This window comes from Mobula birostris, unplaced genomic scaffold, assembly GCF_030028105.1.
Source record: "Mobula birostris isolate sMobBir1 unplaced genomic scaffold, sMobBir1.hap1 scaffold_1166, whole genome shotgun sequence".
Taxonomy (NCBI): Eukaryota; Metazoa; Chordata; class Chondrichthyes; order Myliobatiformes; family Myliobatidae; genus Mobula; species Mobula birostris.
In genome coordinates this window covers 64,778-83,826 of record NW_027274207.1, presented here as the reverse complement: position 1 = coordinate 83,826, position 19,049 = coordinate 64,778, and the positions used below count along the sequence as shown (strand labels likewise).

Below are 19,049 nucleotides of genomic sequence, written 5' to 3'. Positions count from 1 at the left end.
TAATGTTGCAGCTATACAAGACCTTGGTCAGACCCCGCTTGGAGTACTGTGCTCAGTTCTGGTCGCCTCACTGCAGGAAGGGTGTGGAAACCACAGAAAGGGTGCAGAGGAGATTTACAAGGATGTTGCCTGGATTGGGGAGCATGCCTTAAAATAAAAGGTTGAGTGAACTCAGCCTTTTCTCCTTGGAGCGACGGAAGATGAGGGGTGACCTGATAGAGGTGTATAAGATGATGAAAGGCATTGATCATGTGGATAGTCAGAGGCTTTTTCCCAGGGCTGAAATGGCCAACATGAGAGGGCACAGTTTTAAGGTGCTTGGAAGTAGGTACAGAGGAGATGTCAGGGGTAAGTTTTTTTATGCAGAGAGTGGTGGGATGGGCTGCTGGCGACGGTGGAAAAGGCGGATACGAAAGGGTCTTTTAAGTGACTCCTGGATAGGTACATGAAGCTTAGAAAAATATAGGGCTACGAGTAACCCTAGGTAATTTCTAAAGTAAGGACATGTTTGATACAGCATTGTGGGCCGAAGGGCCTGTATTGTGCTGTAGGCTTTCTATGTTTCTATCTTCACAAACAGGAGAGGTCCCCATACAGATGCCTACAGAATACCCCTAGTCACGGAGCTCCCATCAGAACAAATCCCATCACCCACTGAACTCTGTCCTCTATGGACAAGCCAAGTCTGACTCCATACAGCCAAGTCCGGCTCCGTACAGCCAAGTCTGACTCCATACAGCCAAGGCATCATGCATCTTAATTATCTGGAGGAGCATAACAAGAGGGACGGACGACATCCACAGCTCTACCTTCATCATCTCATTGAAAAATTCAGTTGTTAGTAAGTCATGACTTGCCCCACACAAAGCCACACTGACTGTTGCTAACTAGGCTATGGTTTTCCAAATGCTCCTAAATCCTATCCCTAAGAATCCTCTCCAGTAACTTCCCTACCACTGACAATGATGCTCACCATTCTATAGTTACCAAAATTATCATTATTTCCCTTGAATAATGCAACAACATTCCTCTAAGATCTCTCAAGACTAGAGGGGACAGAAATTACATCTCTTACCTCTCTCGGTAACCTGGGGTATATCCCATCAGGCCCTGGGGACTTACCTTAATGTTCTTTAAGAGATGTTCACTCCTTTATCCTTGAGTGGTCCCACCCTCTCATCCATGGTCCTGTAAGAATGTTGTGGCTTTCCATGAGATTCCACACACCCACCCCACCCCCATTAATGGAAACCTAACTTCCAAATTGCTTCCTCAGTCTGTTATGGTTAAGGTAATAGTCTTCCCATCACTGCTGTCAGAGTGGATCACCTCCTGTCCACCTGATCCTGTACCTACATGGAATCTACCTAGTCCCTCGCCAATCAACCTGGAGCTTGTCTGCATCTTCTCAGGGCCTCCCATTGGTCTCACCCCACCACAGATACCCTACCCACCCTTCCTCCCAACAACAATAAATGTGAATCACTCTTTCCCAGCCCTCGACTGTTTGCTCTGCTTCCCTCCCCAGAGCTGGTGTTTCCAGCATCTGCTTCCATTGGTTTCATCCCCAGCTCAGAAACTTCCTGCCACTTACAGCCAATGAGCATGACGCAGATGGTGAAGATCTTCTCAGAGTTGGTGTTGGGAGAGACGTTGCCGAAGCCCACGCTGGTTAAGCTACTGAAGGTGAAGTAGAGTGCGGTGACGTACTTGTCCTTGATGGTGGGGCCTGAGGAGGTGTCATTCTCGAGGTACTGTTTGCCAATCTGGTCTCCCAGCGAGTCCAGCCAGCCGATCCTGGGCTGCAGGAAAGTGCGCTCCACATTCCCAATAGCATACCAGATACAAGCCAGCCAATGAGCGATCAGGGCAAAGGTGCACATCAGCAGGAACAGTACAGCCGCCCCGTACTCCGAGTAGCGGTCCAGCTTACGAGCTACACGCACCAAACGCAGGAGGCGTGCGGTCTTCAGCAGGCCAATCAGAGTGGTTGTCTGCACAAACCAAAACAGTGGAAGCTTGCTGAGTGTTTGTTGACTGTCCAAGTGACTGTACAATTGTCCAACCATCTAACTCAATCTGTCTGACATTCTGACTGACTGTCCATCCAGTTAACCGTCCATCAGCAGCTCACCACCAGACACTGACTATCAAATTTGGTCTGATACTGACCAGGGTGGGGGTAGACTTGGGACTGAGTGTAAGTGATGAGGGTGGAGGGGTGGGTGTCAGGACACTGATCATCGAACACTGACTAGGGTGTGGGCTTGGTAGGTCCGTCCGTGTGTTGGTTGGATCATTGCTATGGGAAGGTGTCAGATACTAGGAACATAGCTCACCTCCTCAGAACCAGAGCGGAAGATGAGCAGATCGAAGGGGATGGCAGCCACCATGTCAATGAGGAACCAGCCCTTGAAGTAGTGGATGGCAATTCTGACCGGGTTACTGACCACCTCATCATTGCTGTTGACATAGGTGGTGCGGAAGTTGATGAAAATGTCGATCATGAACATGATGTCCACCATCAGGTCCACCACACTGAGAGGGTTGCAGGAGTAACCACAGTCCCTCCGCCTCACCTCCTCCTGATCATTCAGCAAGAAGGCGGCAGAGTAGGGCGTGAAGATGGCAGTGTAGATCACCAGCAGGAGTATCAGCCAATCCCACACTGCTTTGAAGGGACTGTAATGGAGAATGGTCCACTTGTGAATCCGCGGAGCCTGGAGTTTATACTCAGGAAGAACATCAGCTCCGAGAGACAGGACCTGGGGAAGACATGGGATTTAATCAACATGCCAGAGCTACTCTTTTCATTCCCTGCACTGCATGGCAATAACCAGAACTTGGATGTTCCTTGTAAATCAACACCCATAACCTTCTCAACCCCAAAACATCACCTACCCCAGAGCAACTACAACATTCCAAACCCATCTGGCCAATCACAATCAAAACTCCTCACAGCAACACAACCAGCCAACCATGATCCCGCACACCAATCCAACCCAACCAGCTAATCACACCCCTCACACCAACCCAACCCAAACAGCTGATCACACCCCTCACACCAACCCAACCGGCCAATCACAACCCCTCACATCAACCTAACCCAATCAGCCAATCACAACCCCTCACTCCAATCCAATCAAACCGACCCAACCAATCACAATCTCTCTTCCCCAACAAACCTCCACTTTAATCCAACCAACCAATCACAACCTCTCACTCCAACCCAACCAATCAGCCAATGACATGAAGAGTCTTGTACTAAAACGATGACTGTCTATTTCCCTCCATAGATGATGCCTTACATGCCAAGTTCCTTAAGTGTTTTTCATAGGTTGATTCACAAGCAGATTCCAAGGTCAGAATTGAACCTGGACCGCTGGAACCATGAGACAGTGTCTCCATCTTCTATGCCCCTGTGAGCCCTTGATGGACTTCAGTGAGGCCTTCGACAAAGTCTTACATGGGAGTTTGGTCCATAGGTTCGGGCCCAAGGCATCGAGGCAAGCTGGCAAAAGGGCAAGTATGCAGATGATATGAAAATTGGTAGGTAGTAAGGAATCAAATCCTGATAAGTGTATGGGCAGCATTCCCAAGGGTCGGACTGTGAATAAGGGGCAGAGTGTAGGAGCAGGAAGGTGAACGTGCACCTTTATAAACCACCAGTTAGTTCACAGCTGGAACACTCTGTATGGGTCTGCTCATCTGACCATAGAAAGGAAGTGACTGCACTGGAGACGGTGCATAGGGGATTCACCAGGGTCCTGTCTAGGATGGAAACGTTTCAACTTTGAGAAGAGAATGAAGAGGATTCCTTGGAATGGAGGGAGCTGATGTGGACAGAATTATGAGAGGCGTGGACAGGTAAAGAATAGGAAACCTTTCTCTCTGGCAGAGGAGTTAGGGTATCGTTTAGGGTAAGAGGCTTAGAGGGAATCTGAGAGGAAGTTGATTTTCCCAATGAAGACTGAGCTATCCAGCTGTTAACTCAGTCCTTACTGGGCAAATCACTTAGGTAACCGAATGGCTGTGACCTCAAGATTGGTGCCAATAGCAGAGATACAGGGATAGTGGGATCACACCAATGGAGTACGGCTGGGAGCAGTGCCACGGGATCACTGGAGTTCTTGGTGATGCCAGGACCAATTACACAGGATATACCCAGCAGGGCAAACTTCACAGGGTCATTCCCAGATACAGACCATTTATGAAGAACAGGCAGCAAGGAAAAGGTGTGGTGCTTTTCACAGGGAGACCAGTGCAGTGGAAAGGAAGATCTTGGCTTTTCAGAGCACAGGGTTGAACAGAACCAGTGTCGATAACAGCAAAAAAAAATAGAGGAGTTAGTTGTAGATCACCAATGGTTGTAATATTGGGCACAGTAAAACCAGGGACTTCGGTAGAGTACAGTGTAGCGAAGTAAATGTCTATGCACCAAGTGCTGAAAGTTTGCGTAATAAGATAAAAGATAATGTTCTACATTGATACATCACTACCTCCTTATACAACTGAATCCCCAACTTCCTCACTTGCAGACCCCAGTCAGTTCAGATTGGCAACAACATCTCCTCCACAATCACGATCAGTAGGGTGCACCACAAAGCTGTGTACTCATGCTCTACTCACCCCTGCTTTACTCACATTACACTTGTGTAACTGTGTGGCTAAGCACAGCTCCAATGCCATTTTTAAGTTTGCATACCTCTGTCATTGGCCGAATCAAAGTTGGAGACGAATCAGCAAAGAGGAGGGAGATTGAAAATCTGGTTAGTGGTGCCACAACAAACCTCTCACTCAATGTCATAAGACCAATGAGCTGATTATTAACCAGGAGGAGGAAACCAGAGGACCATGAGCCAGTTCTCATTGGGGAATCAAAGGTGGAGAATGTCAGCAACTTTAAAATTCCTCAGAGTTATCATTTCAGATGATCTGTCCAGCACGTAAGTGCCATTATGAAGAAAGCATAGCAGTCAGATTTGGAATGTCATCTAAAATTTGGACAAACTTCTGTGGATGTGTGGTGGAGAGTATATTGACTGGTTGAATCACAGCCTAATATGGAGAAATGGAAAAACTAATGCAAAAAAGCCTACAAGTAGTAGTAGATACGGCCCAGTCCATCACGGGTAAAGCCCTCACCACCACTGAGTCATCTACCTGGAGTGCTGTAGCAGGAACGCAGCATCCATCATCAAGCTCACTTCTCACTGCTGCCATAAGGAAGAGGTTACAGGAGCCTCAGGACCTGCACCCCCAGGTTTAGGAACAGTTATTACCCCTCAATCATCAGGTTCTTGAACCAGAAGGGATAACTTCACTTGCCCCATTACTGAACTACTCCCACAACCTATGGACTCACTTACAAGGATTTTTCATCTCATGTTCTCTATATTCATGGCTTATTTATTGCTGGTATCATTAGTGTTATTTCTTTTTGTCTTTACAGTTTGTTGTCTTTTGCACATTGATTGTCTGACCCGTTGGGTCTTTCATTGACTCAATTGTGTTTCTTCTGCAAGAAAATGAATCTCAGTGTTGTGTGTGGTGATATAAATGTACTTCGATAATACATTTACTTTGAACTTTGATATGGCTACTTTGAGTTGTGCATTTAATATTTCAATAATATTTTTTAAATATTGTACATTGTTTGGTTATGCATTCTTTGTTGGTTACCTAAGTGGTGCGCACGGCCACTTCAGTGGTGATGTCTGTTATCTGTCAAGTAGGGGACCGTGCACAATTCTGATTTGATGGAGACAGACGTGAGAGCACAGCGGAACATCTGGAAAACTTCTGAAATGCCTGCTTCGCTGCCGCTGCTGCTGTGTGGTAACCGGAATCTCCGGAGTAGAAGGCCCCAAAATCCTCGGCTTTGCTTGTTTTAGCAGCCAGGGCGAGGTCGAAGGCGCTGGGCAGAGGATGGCGCTCGGGAGGCTGTATCGGAGAGGCTGGTCAGAAGCTCGAAGCTTTCGGACGGATGGACTCAGTGTCGGCTGCTTCCAAGGCATCGGCGAGTTGACGGTGCCTGGAGGTTTATGGCAGTGGTTTCTCCCTTTTGCCGCCTGCTATCGGGGACTTGGGAGTCGATCGACTCGGGGACTTTTGAGACTTTATTTACCGTGCCCATGGTTTGTTCTTCATCAAATTATGGTATTGCTTTGCACTGCTGTAATTATATGCTATAATTATGTGGTTCTGTCAGTGTTAGTCTTTGGTTTGTCCTGTTTTCTGTGATATCACTCCGGAGAAACATTGTATCATTTCTCAATGCATGTATGCATTTCTAAATGACAATAAAAGAGGACTGAGTGTTCTCATAATCGAATCTAATTCATTACGGGTTATATGTTAAAGTATGTGAATGGCATACTACGTTATGCCACCATGTCATAAGTGCATGCCCCAGTAAAAGTAAAAAATGAAGTACACACATTTATCCTTGGGCTCTCCATGTATTTCTTTTGATTAGTTTTAGAGTTACAAAACGTAACAGTGGCAACAAGAAAGTTTTAAAATGAACCCGAGATGACTCAGAAAAGAAACATTTAAGTTTCTTAAAATGCAACATGTTTTTCTTTCTCTTTGGAAGCGCAGCAAGATAGTTAAGTTTTTTAAAAAGGCAGAAAACAGATGAAATTCATGGGTTCATAAACAATGAGTACCAGGTGATAATAATAATAAATAAATAAAAGCAGAATTAGCTGGCTACATCAGAAGGATAGATGTATTCAACTGCACAAAAAAAAAAACTGGCTAATGTATACTGAGTGAATTGAGCAGTGTTTTGAAGCAAATGAAATAGCCAATGAAAAGCGAGTGCCAATTTTACATAGCATTAGGTGGAAAGGCATTGAAGTTCAACTGTTTCAACCAAACCAGCTAAAATGAGCTTTGCTGATATCATGAAAGTAATGCAGGAACATTTAGAACTGACGCCATTGTTGATTACAGAATGCTTTAGCTTTTATAAGCAGAATCAAAAGGCAGTCTAATTGAAGAGATTGTCTGAGCTTTGTCAGTTCATTGATGAGCTTAATGGTGCACCGTGAGATTGTTTAGTTCAGTGTTACCTGGATAACATCATTGTTACCATTAAGGATGACAAGGAACAATTCCAAAATCTCAAGATTGTGTTAAAGAGATTAGAAGATTATGGGCTCAGAACATGACTCAACAAGCAAGCATTCCTTAAACCAAGCATCACTTACAGTGGTCACACCATTGACACACAAGGCTTACAAAAGTGTGCTGAGAAAATTCAAGCAATGATGGATGCCCCAGGGCCACAGGATGTGTGTCACGGTTGTGTTCCTTTTTAGGATTTGTCAATTACTGAAACAGGCTCCTGCCAAACTTGGTTACTGTGCTCCACCCCTTGAACTACTAACCTCAGAAAGGGATGAAATGGCAACAGACAAAGCAGTGTGAGGTGGCTTTCCAAAAAGTAAAGGAAGTGGTGACATCAGACCCTGTATTCACACATTGTGATCCACATCATCCAGTGAAGCTTGCCTGTGATGTCTCACCTTATGGAATAGGTGCAATCAGGTCATTTATATTAGTGATGGAACTGAATGTCCCATAGCTTTTGCATCATGTTCCATAGAACATAGAACAGTACAGCGCAGGAACTGGCCACTCAGCTCACAATGCTGTGCCAAACCAGCTGGAAAGAAAATCAGAAATACCCAAACACTAACAACTCCTACCTACACCACGTCCATATCCCTCCACCTTCCTTGCCTATCTAAATGCCTCTTAAAAGCCTCTAAGGTATTTGCCACTACCACCATCAAGCAGTGCATTCCAGGCCTCCAGCGCTCTCTGAGCCCTTCACATCTGCTTTGAACCTACCTCCTCTCACCATCAATACATGCCCTCTGGTATTACGACATTTCAACACTGGGAAACAGATACTCTCTGTCCACTCTATCTATGCCTCTCAATCTTATAAACCTCTATTAGATCTCCCCTCAGTTTCCAGCGCTCCAAAGAAAACAATTTAAGTTTATCCAGCCTCTCATGATAGCACATGCCCTCTACACCAGGCAGCATCCTGGCAAACCTCTTCTGCACCCTCTCCAAAACCTCAACATCCTTCCTATAGTGGGGTGACCAGAGCTGTCTACAATACTCCAGTTGTGTCCGAATCAGATTTTTATAAAGTTGCAACATAACCTCTTGCCCTTTGAAATCAATTTCTCGACTAATAAAAGCAATCATTCCATAAGCCTTCTTAACCACCCTATTGTCCTGTGTAGCCACTTTCAAGGAGCTATGAACTTGGACCCGAAGATCTCTCTGCTCAGCAACACTGTTAAGAGTCTTTCCCTCTTGCATTTGCCCTACCGAGATGCAACAGCTCACATTTATCTGAATTAAACTCCATCTACCATTTCTCTGCCCATATCTGCAACTGATCTGTATCGTGCTGTGTTCTTTGCCAGTCTTCTACTCTACCCACAATTCCACCAATCTTGGTATCATCCTTAAACTTACTAACCTACCCATTCATATTTTCATCTGGGTCATTGTTATACATCAAAAACAGGAGAGGTCCCAGCAGAGATACATACACAACTCTACTAATTAAAGACCTCCAGCTCGATTAAGTCCTTTCAAGCACTATCATCTGTCTTCTATGCACAGCAAATTCTAAATCCAAACAGACAATTCACCGCAGACCCTCTGCATCTTAATCTCCTGGACTAGCCTCCCATGAAGGACTTTGTCAAACACTTTAATAAAATCCATATAGAAATATCCACTACCCTATTCTCATCAATCTTTCTCGTCACCATATCAAAAAATTCAATCAAGTCGGTAAGGCACCACCATGCTGGCTCTCCCTAATTAGGCCACAGGTTTCCAAATTCTATCCTATTCTTAAGAATTTTCTCCAGCAATTTCCCTATAACTGGCGCAAGATTCACCAGTTGATAGTTTCCAGGATTTTCTCTTGTTCTCTTCTAAACAAGAGGAGAGGAGAAGCAGCGCGCCGCGCGTGCGCAGCCCTCCGGTGAAAATAATATCGTATCTGTTAAATAGGGGCCATGGACAATTCTGATTTGATGGAGATAGATGTGAAAGCACAGAGGAACATCTGGAAAAATCTCTGAAATGCTCGTTCGCTGCTGTCGTTACTGCGCAGTTGGGTATCTTTCAGAGGGTAGGCCTCAAAATCCCCGGCTTTGCCTGCTGTTGGCGACCGAGGTGGAGGTCGAATCGCTCGGATAGAGATGGCACTCAGTACTCAGTGTCGGAGAGCTGATCAGAGCTCGAAGTTTTCGGATGACTCAGAGTCAGACCATGGTCGGGTATGGCAGGGAGAGTTTTTCTTCCTTCTCCTGTCTGCGTGAGATGTGGGACATTTGAGAGACTTTGAACTTTTACTGTGCTCATGGACTTCTTCATCAAGTTACGATATTGTTGCACTGTTGTAACTATACGTTATAATTATGTGGTTTTGTTAGTTTTTTTCAGTCTTGGTCTGTCCTGTGTTTTGTGATATCACACCGGAGGAAATAATGTATCATTTCTTAATGCATGCATTACTAAATGACAATAAAAGAGGACTGTATGTCTTCATAATCTAAACATAGGTACAACATTAGCCGCTCGCCAGTCCTCCGGGACCCTGCCTGTACTTATCCACCTTAATACTCATGAGGAGGCCCAACACTTCCTCTGCCTTAAACTCCTTGCTAACCGCCGCCCCCCCACCATCTATTCTATCTTCTCTAAAACTTCGAAAACCTGGTACATTAATCACCCATACCTGCCCCTCTGTCAGCCAAGATTCAGTAATGGCTATGACATTGTGTTCCATGCACTGATCCAAGCTCTAAGTTCATCACGTTTACCCATAGTACTCCGAACATTAAAATATACACACTTCAAACTATCTGACCAATCATACCTGTTATTTCAATTTTACCTTTCAATACTTTCCCTGACATCTACCTTCTAGTCTGATCCTTCCCTTACAGACTGAGGGCTCCATTTCCCAGCCCCCTGCAAAACTAGTTTAATCTCTGTTGAATAGTATTAGCAAACCTCCCGGCCAAGCCTCACATTCCCTTACTGCTGCAAAGAAAAATTACCCACAGATTAACAGAGAGGCCTTGAGTCTGGTTTGGGGTGTAAAACATTTTAACTAGTACTTCTGTGGGAGAGAACTTACCTTCATTACTGATCATCAGTCAGTAGTGTCTATTTTCAACCCACAGAAAGGTGTTCCACTAACAGCAGCATGAATGCAGACACGGGCTCTGTTTCTTGGAGGATACGATTACAAGATCGAATTCATGAGGACAACTAATCATGGAAATGCTGATGAATTGTCCTGTTTGCTCTTGCAAAAAGAAATACCTGAAAAATTTACAAAAGAGAATACTCCCCTTGACATAATCTCCCTCATGCAAATCAAAAGTCTCCTTATTGCAGCACAAATGATCCACATGGCAACCCAAAATGCCTGGAATGTGCAGCAGTTCCCCTATTTTACCAGGCCAGGATGAATTTACCTTCGATGAAGGTTGCCGTATGTGGATATTGAGAGCTGTACCATCCATGCTAAAAGCTAAGGTGTTGGAGGAGCTACATGCCAGTCATCTAGATATGGTCAATATGAAAGCATTGGCTTAAAACTTTGTCTTGTGGCCTGAGATAGATCAGCAAAATAGTGTCACATTCTATATTGAGTTGGAGTTTATAGCAAAGCAGGGAGAAGTGTCGTGCACTTGATGCTTCAGTAATATTTGAATGATATTGTAAATATATTGTTTGCGAAGATAAAGAATTTCAGGATGTATATTGTATACATTTCTTTAACATTAAATGTACCTATTGAAACCTATTGATTAGCACTCCTTGCTGTTGACATAATTGAACATGGGTTACATGTAAAAGTATGTGAACAGCATACTTCATTACGTCACCACATCATAAGCGCATGCCTCACTAGAAGTAAAATAAACCAAAGTACACATGTTTATCACCAGGCTGCCCATGTTTTTCTTTCAATTAGTTTTAGAGTTACAGGTAACACTTTGGATAGTAATCAGGGCACTGGGAAAGGGTTAATGGGTAATGTTGGTAGGACCTCTGTGGAGAGTGATGTTAATATGGTGGAGTTTACACTGAGTTTGAAAGTGTATTTCAATCCAAATGCTGAATTTTAAACAAAGGGAGAGGAGTTTCCTGTGAGTGACTGGAAGGTGCAACGCTGAAGAGGAACTGGTTTGTAGACAAGTACATAATGAACACATTTCAAAATATATGCACTCCTCTCAGGCACAAATCCTGACAGTGATTTATTCTGGCCTCTGCAGAGAAATTAAAGATAGTGTTAAATTCCAGAAGAGAATGAAGTTTCTGAAAACAGCATTAGGTGTGAGGAACGGACACAGAGCAGAACAGAGAAAGAATCAGATGGAGTAAGTAGCCAGGCACAAGACGGCAAAATGTGAGAGCTGTTGACGGACGATGGGAATGGTTAGTAAAAGCATACGTGACTCCCTACAGACAGAGCGTGTAATTGGGATAAGGAAGTGGCAATTACTCTGTGCCTGTGCTGACATCAGAAAGCCTGATCAAGATCAGACAGAACCAGCACTCATCGGAGGATCAGAGGTGCTGAGGGTTAGCAACTTTAAATTCCTGGGTGTTACTATTTCAGAGGACCTGACCTGGACCCAGCACGTAAATGAAATCGCGAAGAAAGCACGGCCTCTACTTCCTGAGGAGTCCCCGAAGATTCAGCATGACATCAAAAACTTTGACAAACAGTAGGTGTGTAGTGGAGAATGTATTAACTGGCTGTATCATAGACCTAGTACGGAAACACCAATGCCTTTGAACAGAAAAAGTAGTGGATTCAGCCCAATACATCACAGATAAAGCCCTCCCAACCATTGAGCACATCTACATGAAGTAGGAAAGCAGCATCCATCATCAGAGATCCTCACAACCCAGGCCATGCTCTTTTCTTGCCGCTGCCATCAAGTAAAAGATACAAGAGCCTCAGGACTCTCACCACCGGTTCAAGAACAGTTACTACCCCACGACGATCAGGCTCTTGAACAAAAGGGGATAACTAGTAATGGTAATCCCCAGTTCCCAGCCTGAATCCATCAAAAGCTTCGACAGCAGGCTATCTGTTACATCTCTGCCAAATGCCCCCTCAGCACACAACCCCCCCTCCTCCCCTCGGCAGCTCTCACTCCCTTCCTCTTGGGGGGGGACCCACTCACATCAACCATTTCACCGGCTGTTCACAGTTGGCTTCACCACTCTCCCTCACCAACATACCCCCCCCCCCCACAAGGAAAATATTCACAGCCCTCTCCCCTTACCCGGCAGCCCCAGGATCGGGATCTGCCCCTCACTCAGTCAATGCAGCAGGGGCTGGAGTGTTGTCAATAGACCTGGCACAGGGTGGGCCTGACAGGAAGTCTGTGGAACTGAAATGCTGCTTGTTCCTTGCAGCTAGAAGTCCAGACTCCAGCTAAGACTTACCAGTCTAGTGAAGGTCACCAGGTCACCCAATTGACCCCTCCCCAGCAAGAGCCGTAACACTTACCTCGTGAGCTACGATGCTGGAAATCCGGACCCCTCTCCTCATCTTCTCACCCCGATGTTCCGCAACTCCCTTAAGCCCTTCGGCAATTGGAGCATCCCAGCCTTTCACTGACATGCCTCTCCTCCCTCAGGTGTTTGGTCACCAGGATCCTAGAGCTGTTCTACAATTATCTCCAGGGAAGGGGAAGTACAAGGGTTTGCTGATTCCCAGAACCTCTCCGTCTGAAATCTCAGAATCCTTCAATCTCAATGCAAATTCCCAGAGTCCCTGAAATCCAGCCCAGCCTCTGGAATCTCTCCGTCCCACTCTGAATTCCTGGAATTCCTGAATTTCCAGAATCTCTGAATCGCGGTATGAACTCCTGGATCCCTCAATCCCTGTCTGAACACAGGACCTGTGTTGGATTGGGAATGCCGCTCCTCTGCCTTGTTTCGGATGAGCTCATTACTCCGGTCTCTGAGCCATATTCCGGGACACACAGCTGATCCACAAACCCCGGCTGGGGCCAGGACAGGAGGAAGCCTGGAAGAGCAGCTGGGAGAGAGGGAGGAAGGGAGAGCGCAGCAGCGGCGGGGGGGGGGGGGGGGAACAGCAGGGATCAGCACATATCCCATTAACCCTGCAGCATCTGACACATCTGCCGCATGAACAGAGAGACTGAGAGTCTGTTAATCCCTGACCCAGCACAGGCAGTCATCTGTACAAGCTGGGCCTTCATCATACTAAACCTCCCACTCCCAGTATAGTTGAGCTGCGTAGGAGGTAGTAGATGGGTCAGCTCCCTGAGCAGGCCTTCAAATGGAAGGGAAGTGTGTAGGAGAGTGAGGGAGGAGATTCCCAAGGTTGAGACCAGGCAGCAAGGGAAATCAGGACTGTCGGCATATGGGAACAAGTGAAGTTTAGGGTCCCTGGGAGCTGGGTTCATTGAGTCATTGAAAATTCAATGTAAAGGGGGAGATTATTTGGCCCATCCTTTCTGGACCAGGTATAAAAGGGCCACACAACAGAACCCCATCTACCTAACTGTGATCAGTTTCCCTGTGAGTGACAGCGGCTCACAGCACCCCCAGATTCAGGGGCTCTCTGCCTCTCCCACATTTCCACACAACCTGACCCACCTCTCCACCCGGGATCCATATCCCTGTGGGTCAGGGCTGCTCACAGGCTCCCCACGCCAGGAGTAACGTAATGGGATCTCTGCCCCTCCCTTGTGCAGACCGTACCTCTCCTTGCGGAAACTTTTCCCTCGTCCCCTCCAATCCCTCTACTGATCACTACCCCGTCCTATTTGCTGAGGGAAATGGGTCCTTCACAGTTAGTTATACAGCACAGAAACAGACCCCTCGGCCCTACTCATCCATGCCAGCCACGGAGCTGCTTGCCAGTGTTTGGCCCATTTCCATCGAAGCCAGGGGTTCCCAGCCTGGGATCCATGGGCTCCTTGTCTAATGGTGTTGGTCCGTGGCATAAAAAATGTTGGGGACCCCTGTTCTAAACCTCCCCTATCTGCGTACTTGAGCAAGTGACTCATGTGTTGCTAATGTACCTAATCAACCATTTCCTCTGGCACAAACAAGAGAAAATCTGCAGCTGCTGGAAATCCAAGCAACACACACAAAACTCAGGCAGCTTGTTCAATATACCCACCTTGCCCTCAGGTCCTTCTCACCTTCAACTTACACACTCTAGCTGTAGACTCCCCGACTCATTTCCCTCTCTTTTTTATTACTTATTTAATTCATTTTATATTTTTTTTAATGTAGTTATTTTATTGTTAAGTAATGTACTGCTGCCACAAAACAAATTTCACAGTGATATTAAACCTGATTCTGATTCTTTAAAAAAATACTGCGACCATCCACTTTATCTACCTCTCTCATGTTTTTGTAAATCTCTACAAGGCCTCCTTCGCTCAAGGGAAAACAGTCCCAGCCTGTCCAGTCTCCACTGATAACTCAAGCCCTTCAGTCCCATCACCATTTCTGTGAATCTCTTCTGCACCCTTTCCAGTTTAAAAATATCCTTCCTATAGCCAGGCGACTGGAGCTGCACACAATACTTTGTGTGACCTCACCAATGCCCTGTACAGTTCTAAGATGACATTTCAACTCCTGTAGTCAGTGTCCCATCTAATGAAGTCAAGTGCAGCATCACTTCAGCACCCTGTCCACTGTGTCACCACTTCCAGGGAATCATGTACAGTACCTGCATTCTTAGCTCTCTCTGTTCTACAACACTTCCAAGGCCCTGCCATTCACTGAGTAGCTGCTGTACAACAAAGAGCCCCAATATCACTTCACACCTGTCTGAGTTAAACTTTATCTGCTATTCCTTTCTCCACTTCTTCAGTTGATCGAGATCTTGTTATAACTTTAGACAACCTTCTTCATTGTCCATCACACCACCAATCCGAAGGCTATCCGGACCCTTACTAATCATGTCTTTCAACACATCACTCATATATATGCAAACAACAACACCAACCCAGCCCGATCCCCAAGGCTTCTGGTCATAGGCCTCTGTCTGAACAATCCTTCACTGCCCCTGATGCCTCCTTTCACTAAGCCAGTTTTGTTACCAATCAGCCAGCTCACCCTGGATCTGGGACCTCAGCAAAGACCTTGCTAAAGTCCATGCGGACAACATCTGCCCTCATCAGTCCTCTTGGTCATCTCTTCACAAGCTCAATCAAATTCATCTGTCACGATTTCACACACACAAAGCCATGTTGACGATACCCAATCAGTCCTTGCCTTTCCAAATGCGGGAGGCTCCTGTCCCTCGGAATCCCTCCAGCAGCCTTCCCCACCTGTGAGGTAAGGCTCACCAGCCTGTAGTTACCTGGCTTGTCCTCGCAGCCCTGATTAAATAAAGGCACTACTGTAGCCATCCCCCCGGCTTATGGTAGGTACCTTGCTTGTGACTAAGGAAAACACAAAAATCTCTGCCAGGATCCCGGCAATTTCTTCCCTTGCTTCCCACGAGGTCTTGGTCTAGTGCTTCTATCTCATCCCCTCATGATCTTCAACGTCTCATGCACAGCGTTCCACAGAAAACAACCTTGGCCTCTCCTGTCCATCCTCATCAGCTTCTCCAGTCCCAGTAACATCCTGGTGAATCCCCTTTGCACCTTTTCCACTGCAGCCAAGTCAGAGTTGTACTGCGTGGAAATAGGTCATTCTATTTACTCACCTACACTAATCCCATTTGCGTTCATTACGTCCATATCCTCCCATGCCCTGCCTCCTTACCTGCCTGTCTGAATGCCTCGGAAATGTAGTAACCGTGTTGGTTCCACACTAAATCCTTTGTCAGTGAGTTCACAATATCATCCACATTCTGTGTTAACAACAGGACCCAATTTGCAAAGCACTGGTCAGACCACACTTGGAGAATTGTGTACAGTTCTGGTCACCACACCGCAGGAAGGGCGTGGGAGCAATAGAGAGAGTGTAGAAGAGATTCCTGGAGATGTTGCCTGGAATGGACAGGCTGGGTTTGTTCTCACTGTTATGCAGGAGGCTCAGGGGCAGACTTATAGAGGTTTATAAAATTATAAGGGGCACAGATAGGGTAGATAGTCATTCTTTTTCCCAGAACAGAGGAATCTAGACAATAGACAATGGATAGTAGACAGCCAGGCACTTTTTCCCAAAGCCAAATCACTAATACAAGGGAGCATAATCTTAAAGTTATTAGAGGAGAGTGGCGGGGGGGTGTCAGAGGTAGATTTTGTATACAGAGTGGTGGGTGTATTGAATAAGCTGCCAGGGTAATGGTAGAGAAAGATACATTAGGAATATTTAAGAAACTGTTAGACAGGCTCAGTAGTAAGGGAAGTTAGAATGATCTTAGAGTGTGTTAAAAAGTCGGCATAATATTGTGGACCAAAGGGCTCTGTGAGGACACAGGTTTAAGGTAAGAGGGGATACGCAAAGGAAATAGAGTGATACAGCCAGATTTAAATCCTTTGGCCCAACTATTCCAAGGCAACCACAGCATCTTCCATGCTAGTTGCCCACGTTCAACCCATAACTCTCCAAGCACCTATCCAAATCCCCCTTGAGTGTCGCAATTACACCTAACTTAACCACTTCTTCTGGCAGCTCATTCCAGATTCTCAATAGCCTCTATGGAAAGAAGGGGTCTCATTTCAATCTCTCCCCTCTTTTATTTGCATTGTCTACTTTTAGACCTGAGGGACACATTTTTCACATAGAGCGTCGGTGGGTGTCTGGCATGAGCTGTTGGAGAGTGTTGGACAGGTACTTGGACGGGAAAGGTGTAGATGGAGATGAATCTAATGCAAGCAAATGGGATTAGTGTAAACAGACATTACAGTAGGCATGGTCCCAATTCTTTGTTATACATTTATGAGAGAACAGTTATCCAACAAGCAGTCCCAGGAGAGACAGACAGTGTGGCTCCTTTAGACAGGGCGTTGGAATTGTTGGAGTTCATTGGCTGCCTGAACATTACTCTGTTGCCCTCCCCTCCCCTGGGGCATTGCCCACATTTCAGCGACAGCTCCTGCTCCCAATCTAATCACTGCCAAAGCATCCTCAGCTTTATCCCCAGCAACTCTTAATCTTCCGTCTCTTGGGATTTAGCACAGGCTCCAGTAATCCTAGGCTCCCAGTGGCCGCTCCCAACCTGACAACAGCTCAGACAGCAGTGTCTGCTCATATCCCACCTGAGCAGGCATTCACCACCACCCCCTCAATGCCCCCCTCACTGGGGAAGACAGCAGTGACTGCACATCTCAGACGGGGCCGGCATTCAACAAACCCCTCCCCCTCACTGTCCCACCTTGAGGCAGGCATTCCCACCCAATCCCTCAATGCCTGGGAGAAGGTGGATTGGGTTTGGGAAAGGGGGTCCCACGGAGGGGGAGGGGTTCTCAGGACAGTGACAGTGGAGAGAAAAGTCCCTGGTAGGTAGGGCTGTGACCTGGAGAGAAACTTGAAGGTAGCGACATCCACTCCCTGTCCTGGAGGGGGAAGGGGGTGGACCTGGGGAAGAAACTGCATCGTGGTTTGTAGGTGGTATCCACTGCGGCCACTGTGAGGGATGGTGGGGGTGTGTGGGGTGGCAGTGGGGAGGAGGGGAAAATGCAGATGCAGACCTTTCGGCCCTGCTACTACGATGTACCACCTACTCTAACCTCAGCCATCAGCAGGGCTCACTGCCCTCTGTACCTTGATGACTACCAGAGCCACGACACCTCTGACTCTGCCTGGTGACCAGTCTCCAGCCACAGGGCATCAGCACTGACAAGTATGCTCATCCCACTGAGTGCGGGGACCTTAGCAAAATCACCCTGAAGATCCAGAGACCCCACATCTGGTTCCCCGCCCTCTCTTCCAGTGCCTTTCTCCAAGCACTCCAGGAGATTGGTTACACACCAACCTCCAGTCCAAATATCCACTCTCTTAATCCATTTTCTTTCCACATACTCAGTTATTACATCCCTACTGGTCTCTCTGTGTCTCCCCCGGCATCTCCATATCTTCCCACCATCTCCCCCAATTGTCTACAACTCTACCATCTCTCCATAGTCTGACCCTGTCACCCACAGACCAACCTTGATTGCATCCACATAGACCACTTCCCCCACTTCCAATTGTCTGACTCCCCCATCCTCTTCATCTCAGTTTTAAAGGGACATCTCTTTAATCTGAGGCTGTGCCCTTGAACACTGGACTCTCCCACTACTGAAAACATCCTCTCCATGTCTACTCTATCCATTCCTTTCAGTACTTGGTAGCTTTCAATGAGATCATTCCTCATCTTTCTCACCTCCATCAAATACAGGCCCAGAGACATTAAATGCGCTTTGTACATTATCCCTTTTGTCCCTGGAATCATTCTCGTCAAACTCCTCTGCAGCCTCTCCAATGGCAGCACAACCTCCCTTAGATATGGGGCCCAAAACTGCTCACAATACTCCAAGTGTGAATGTATTTGCATAACAAGAAGGCTGTAAAGCTTCAGCGCTACATCCTTGCTTTTATATTCTAGTCCTTTTGAAAAGAATACTAACATTACATTTCCCCCTTTTACAACTGACTGAACCTGCATGATAAACTAGGATTCCCAAGTCTCTTTGCATCTCTGATCTCTGAATCTTTCCCCATTAGAGAAATAATTTACACCTTTATTCTCCGTACCATTTCATCTGCCTCTTCTTTGTCCATTGTTCCACCAACTCAAAGACTTTCTGCACACTCCCTGCTTTTTTTTAAACACAATCCGTTTCTCCATTTATCTTTGAATCATCTGCAAACTTGGCCACAAAGTCATCAATTCCATCATCCAGAATATTAATGTATAAAGTGAAAAGTTGTATCCCATATTTATCTTTGTGGAACTCCACTAGTCATCAACAGAAAAGGCCCCCTCTATCCCCACTCTCTGCCTTCTGCTCGTCAGCCAATCTTCTATTCATACGAGCACC

General features: G+C 46.2%; 1 protein-coding gene across 8 annotated transcripts in view; it reads right to left on the bottom strand.

Annotated features, from left to right (window-relative positions):
• The window catches only part of LOC140192344 (voltage-gated inwardly rectifying potassium channel KCNH6-like), a 65,022-nt gene that overhangs the window by 19,972 nt on the left and 26,001 nt on the right, over positions 1-19,049 (bottom strand). For 5 of the 8 annotated variants that reach the window (XM_072249982.1, XM_072249981.1, XM_072249987.1 and 2 more), the window contains exons 6-7: positions 2,340-2,765; positions 1,595-1,994 (exon numbers count right to left, since the gene is read on the bottom strand). In XM_072249982.1, the coding sequence (XP_072106083.1) occupies positions 1,595-1,994; positions 2,340-2,765 (826 nt within the window). Of the gene's footprint in view, positions 1-1,594; positions 1,995-2,339; positions 2,766-12,592; positions 13,099-19,049 lie in introns of those variants that run through there. The other 3 variants (XM_072249986.1, XM_072249988.1, XM_072249985.1) reach the window with 3 other exon arrangements.